We start from the raw sequence: 6,380 nt of genomic DNA, 5'->3' as shown, positions 1-6,380 counted from the left end.
TGCTTGGCTGCCACGGGGCATGGGGCTGTAAGGGCCACACGAGGTGTTCTCCGCTAAAGCGTACAGCTGAGTGCAGTGTAGAACCTGTTCTCATCCATCTGCCCAGCTCCTCTGAAGTTAGAGGACATGACTGCTGAGATGTGAAGCAAGGGAAGCATCACCTCCAAGAGTAATGCAGCATTTCAGCTCCACCACAGGACCACTGCAGCTCTTCACCTGTGTGAGTCCGGATTAGCTGGAGGAGTGGGCACCAGAGCTCCTTGCAGACCATTCCCTTAGGCCTGAGAACATTAAGGCCTGATAATTTGTCTGGTGAGCTGCATGAGGCTTCTGTGTTAGACCTGCCAAAGACTGTGGAGGTCATCCTGTGCTAAAATGATACCAGATTACTCCATGCTTCCAAAAATAACAATTCTAATAGCAACCTACATATGTCTGAAAGATGAGAAAGGACTCCTGGGAGAACCATGAAAATGACTGAACTCTGGAAAAGATCTGCTTAAAAGGAAGTTTTAAAAGTTCCATTTGTTTTAGTCAGAAAGTGAGTGAGGGACTAGATAATTTGCTGCAAGGTCCAGCATTGGAAGATGGGATGGTAGCAGGTGGAGGCGTGGCAGGATTGAGAGGCAGAGGCATACAGCTGAACAGGCTCAGAGCAGAAACGCGGCGTACGCCTTAACTCACTCCTGGAACCATTTTCTGCCTGTGGCCCCTCACACTGGTACAATCACTAGACCTGAGCCTAAAACAGCCACTTGCTGTGGCTCAATAAAACATGAGAACAAGAGGAAATGGCCTCCGTTGAGAGGTGGGATTGGCAGTGTTGGGTTTATGGTTGGACTCCATAACCTTAAAGGTCTTTTCCAACCAGTAATTCTTTGATGGTGGGTTCAGGCCAGGAATTAATGAGTGCTGGGTTTTCTGGTCTCTGTCATGTAGAAGTGAGTCAGATGGCTGGTCTACAACCTTTCAGGCCACCTCTCTTCGTGTGAGGGTTGCTGTACTTGATGTGATGAGCAAGGTGTGATTAACTCCAATAAAATACTTATCAAGCTGTGCATTTTTAAGTAGGACAATTTATTTGACTATCCCAGGGCTGCTCATCAGTTGCTTGTAATTAAGACTCAGGTTTACCCAAGACAAATGATTGCCTGAGCTCTTTTAAAGCTACAGAATAACTCCTGCAGTTCAAACTAGGAGAATTTGATGAAAGATTTAAAGTTGATATCTTCAGCTAGTCTGTTCTCTGTCATTTCACAGAGCCTAATGCAGGACAGATCCAAGAGGGAATCGGGGAAGCCGTCAACAATATTGTGAAACACTTTCACAAGCCAGAGAAAGAGGTAATTCCTGCTTCTCATCCTTGGTATCTACGATGCGGGTGTCTTGGTTTAGTCAGTTGTTCTATCACCCAGTGACCCCCTCCCAACTCCTGGGGCAGGGGAATTGGGAAAAGGAAAGGGTTGAAATAAAAACAGATCTAATGAAATAATAATAATAACTAATATAAAATACACAAAGTCATACTCAGCCAATGAAGGCACGACAGTCACAACAAGCGGGAGGGTAGATCTTGGGAGCAGAATGATGGGTGAGACCCTCCAACCATTATGGCCATTGAGGGGGAGGGTTGTCCCCAGCAAACTTTGCGATTTATATTTATAATTTCTGGTATGGAATGTTGCTGTTGGCCAGCTTGGGTCAGCTGCCCCAGCTTTCGCTTCTCCTGCTCTTAACACCTGCCTAACTCCAAACTGCTGAAGACCTTGATCACTATGGAAACCCTCATACCATGGCTGGCCACAAACCAAAACAAAACGTCTTATCAGCTTTGTTCTCTCTAAATTGGGTGCTGCAGTCTTCTTAAAATGCAGCTTTTCTGACCAAGAATTAATTCTGTGATTCTCTCCCAACAAAACCAGGACAGCATGTTAACATTTTTATGAACAGAAATGGAACTGAAGTTCCAGTAGAGAGTGGTCACCTTCAGAGTTGAAGCTTCTGGCATACAAACGGGGCAAGTTGTACTTACAGACTCTCCCTTGCCCACAGAGAGGGAGCCTTACCATTCTGTTGTGTGGAGAAAGCGGCCTGGTCGCAGCGCTGGAGCAGGTCTTCCACCATGGATTCAAATCGGCTCGCATTTTCCATAAGAATGTCTTCATCTGGGATTTCATAGGTAAGCTGGGATGTGGTGTGGAGGCAGAAGGACAAGGAAGATTAGGGCACAATGACTGCTTGAGGGAGGGGATGGTCCCGCTCTGCTCTGCACTGGGGGGCCTCACCTCCAGTACTAGGGGAAGTTTGGGCACCACAGGAGAAAAAGGATCTAAAGCTGCTGGAGAGTGTCCAGAGGAGGGACACAACATTGGGGAAGGGTTTAGAGGGGAAGGGTGTGAGGAGAGGCTGAAGTCACTTGGTTTGTTCAGCCTGGAGAAGAGGAGACTGAGAGGAGATCTCATGGGGGTCTAGAACTTCCTCACAACATGTGCCCTCAGGGACATGGTGTGAATGTTGGGCTTGTCCTGTGCAGGGACAGGAGTTGGACTCAATGGTCCTTGTGGGTCCCTCCCAGCTCACAACATTCTGGGATTCAATGATTCTACTCGCACAGCAGAATCTTCTCTCCTTGGATTCTCATCAGCAAAGGTGCCATTTGTTCCTGCTTAGCACCTGCTCCAGGTTCCTCAAAGTCAATGAGAAACAAGATGGATGATGAAAAATATTAAACTCTCTATAAGGGTTGAGTGTGAATCTGTGCAGAACTCTAAGAGCACTTCAAATTCTAGTCATTTATTCACAGATGAATATTCAAACAGCTGCTTTTCTACCCAGAAAGAAGGTAGGTTGGAGGTTGGGGTAGAGCGGCAATTGATGTTAGGGGGTGAGTTGGGAAAGGGCAGGAAGTGAAAGGTTGAGATTTCTGGTTGTTGACGAGAACTCTGCTAATCACTGCTCTGGTCTTCTGGTGATGCTTGTCTGTAGGCCAGTGTTGCAGTAATTGAAGACATATTTATTCCCTTAAAACACTCACAAGTTGAGATACTCGGCCTGAGGGTAAGGGCTTGCTCAGAAAAGGTGAAAAACCCAAGCTGATGGATGGCATCACAGTAAAACCAGTGACAGGTACTGGTGTGGCTCCTTGATGTTCCCTACCTGGGTTAGACATCAGCCGGTCTCTGACCACTGTCAAGGTGGAGATCACCACCTACCATCTCTGGTCTCCAGAGTGAGGAATCCAGATACAAACTGTGCAGTAGCTCTGGGCAGGTTGGGTTTTTATAACGATTGTGTAATTCTGCGTCACCATGAAGTGCTTCTGCTCACTGGGTTCTGCTTTTCTCCCCACCGCAGAGAAAGCTGTTGCTTATTTTGAAACCAGTGACCAGATTGGAGACAACGAGGAGGCCCTTTTGCTTCAGAGGTCATCATGCAAAACCTTCTGCCATTATGTGAATGCCATCAATACAGCTCCCAGGAACATCGGAAAGGACGGCAAATTCCAGATCCTGGTTTGCCTGGGGACGAGGTACCGAACTGCTCTTTGTTCTGGGAATGATTTTCCACCATTGTTATTTCCTTTACTTTCCCATTTTAAGACATCTCACACCTGTCTATGACCCAGCGTCCATTTTAGGCAGCTTTGATGCTAGGTGAAAAATTGGAGCAAAGCAGCGGAGATGATACAGGGCTGGTGTCTATAAACTGCTGGAATTGTTTTGAGCTCTTTTATAACTGTTAGCTTGACAGTCATAGAATCACACACTGGTTTGGGTTGGAAGGGACCTTAAAGCTCATCCAGTTCCAACCCCCCTGCCAGCAGCAGGGACACCTTCCACTAGACCAGCTTGCTCAAAGCCTCATCCAACCTGGCCTTGAAATCTGTCTTGAAATTGTGTTTTTGATGAATTGCTGGCTTGGGGGATGTCGAGTTCCTTTGCAAGAGCTGGTGCGTTTCAAAATCCTCGTTGAATCACTTTGCCCGTGACAAGGGGATGCCTGTTATAAATTTGACAAAACTATTCTGGATTATTCTCTTTTTTTTCCCTAATAGGATGCCTTCTGCCTCGCACTTGGGGAGGGGCAGGGGGAGAGGGCGCTGAGGTGTATTTTGGAGGGTGGCAGTTAGTAAGTCTGTAGAGTTAAGCACCATTTTTGTCTTGTCTGTCTGGATACGTGGAAAACCAGTTGGAAATCAGACCATTGGTTTTTCCCCTAGTTTTACTTTCCATGTTCCTGATCTGAAAATGTTGCTGAATTCTTCCAAAGTCAGTTGTACAATTCTGCTGATGTATTTCCATCTTCATTCCTGCAGTGTGTGCAGTTACCCATATTTTATTAAAAAAAAAAATCAAGGGTTATGATGACACGGGAAACTTTAACGTGCCAACAGCATGCATCACCCGCAAAAAGAGGCTGCGTGTTGTGGGTTGTGTTCTTGGAGAAGAATTTCGGTTTGAGATCTGTTGTACTTGGAGCTAAAATAATTCTTGTGATCCCTTTTGCAGGGACCACTTGCTCCCTCAGTGGATCCCGCTGCTGGCAGAGTGCCCGCCCATCACGAGGATGTACGAGGAGAACGCTCTCCTGCGGGACCGCATGACTGTCAACTCCCTGATCCGGGTCCTACAGACCTTGCAAGATTTCAACGTTGTCCTAGAAGGGTCTCTCGTTAAAGGAGTGGATGTTTAGCACGGCTTTGCTGAGAACTTCATTCTTCCTTTCCCAAGCAAGCAAACCACGACTGGAGACCTGTCAGGACTTGAAGGCCATGGTAGCGCACCACTGGAAGGCAGAAGCTGCCGGTTGAAACGGGATTGGGAAGCCCAGGTTGAGCCCGATGAGGACTGTCCTCTAAAGCTGCAGAAAGCTCAGATGCAGTATTGTAGTTTATTTGAAACAGAAATTTAGTATAAAATAGAGTATTTTCATGTGTTAGATGTGTGTAAATACGCTATCTTCTTTAAGAAATTATATTACTCTAAGAAATTTTTCTTAGACTGAATGTTCTTGTCCTGACTATGAGTAGCTTAAGCCCAGGGTAAGGGCTGGGGGGAGGGAAGGACCGAGGTGGGGAAGGGATGCTGCTACTTGCTTGCAAGGAAGAAGCCAATCAACGTGTAAATACAGCGCAAGCTCCGCGGGGCTTTTTTTCAGACACACAGCAAATACCCTTACGCAGCCGTTGTGACCGTCTCCCCCGTGGACACCTCGCCCTGCTGTGCATGGTCTTCCTTCCGTTCCCAGTTTGTTTGAAGACTCCACCCTTTCCATGCACGGAAGTTGTTTGGTTTTTTGTTTTTGTTTGGGTTTTTTTTCTGTAAGGTCTTTTGTGTCACTTCTGTTGATCTCCAAAAGGGGAGAGAAGTGTTGAAATGGTTAAACACTGGAGAGTTCTGCTGGCAGCCTGGGCACCTCAGAGTACAGAGAGAGACGCCTTGAAGCGGTGCTGCTGCGGCCTGAGGTTGGGAACGATGGTGTGCCCGAGTCTCTGGAGGTGTCCCTTACCTGTCCAGGTGTTCTGATGATTCCCCCTCAGCCAGTTTGCATTGCAAATGACTTTTGTTGTTGTTGTTGTTCTTTTCCCCCTCCCATGTTGAGGGATTTGGTTAATACCAAATTCTTGCTGTACTTGAGAAGAATCATTGCTGCAGAGCCACAAACTCAGATGTTGCTGTGCTCCTCAGCTGGATCAGCTGGTTTTGAAATGCTGACAGGTTATGAGTCTTCCTTTATCCTGCAGAATGAGCGTTCCTGGGAAGGAAACCAGGTCTTTGATTACTTATTTTTTGTTTTGTTGTTGTTTTGGTTTTTATTTTTAAATTATCCAGCTACAAGCAAAGCAAAAGGAGGAAAGAAAAAGAACCTCCCTTGGGTATTTTGAGGCTCCTCTCCTACAGCCTTTCCAGTTAAGGTGTTAGTAATGCAGTGTGTAGACGTAGATACCGCTCTTGAGGAGGAACTAGGATCAGCTGAAATCCCATACACTAATAATTTTAACAATAGATTACACAAAAATCATCTTGTGGACACCACGCAGCAGATACAGAGTGTATGTTCTGTTCTTGAGGATGGGAGTGGGGAGGACCTGAGGGCAGAGTTTGCTTCCCCTGGTTTTCGTTTTTGGAGGTGTTTGTTTGGTTCCCTCTGATCTCGGCCAGTTTGTCCGTGGGTTTCTGTGGATGCCTTGCTGTCGGCGGTGGCCTGGGGAAGGTCCCTGCCTGGCGCTGTCGGCAGTGGCCTGGGGAAGGTCCCTGCCTGGCGCTGTTGGCGGTGGCCTGGGGAAGGTCCCTGCCTGGCGCTGTCGGCGGTGGCCTGGGGAAGGTCCCTGCCTGGCGCTGTCGGCGTGTGGCCTGGGGAAGGGCCCTGCCTGGGGCTGT

The 6,380-nt window shown here is 47.3% G+C and overlaps 1 protein-coding gene across 1 annotated transcript; it reads left to right on the top strand.

The window, feature by feature from the left end:
- Window positions 1-1,260: 1,260 nt before the first annotated feature.
- Window positions 1,261-5,147, top strand: LOC104522850 (DENN domain-containing protein 5B-like; the record flags this gene model as incomplete). The annotated part of the gene is made up of 4 exons (XM_010165255.2): window positions 1,261-1,343; window positions 2,053-2,179; window positions 3,355-3,529; window positions 4,509-5,147. Coding segments are annotated over 4 exons (569 nt in total), but the record flags the coding sequence as incomplete, so codon positions are not given.
- Window positions 5,148-6,380: the final 1,233 nt, after the last annotated feature.

This window comes from Antrostomus carolinensis, unplaced genomic scaffold, assembly GCF_000700745.2.
Source record: "Antrostomus carolinensis isolate BGI_N321 unplaced genomic scaffold, ASM70074v2 scaffold21250, whole genome shotgun sequence".
NCBI lineage: Eukaryota > Metazoa > Chordata > Aves > Caprimulgiformes > Caprimulgidae > Antrostomus > Antrostomus carolinensis.
Note: the sequence above shows the minus strand (reverse complement) of the source record. Positions and strands in the feature narration are given on the sequence as shown.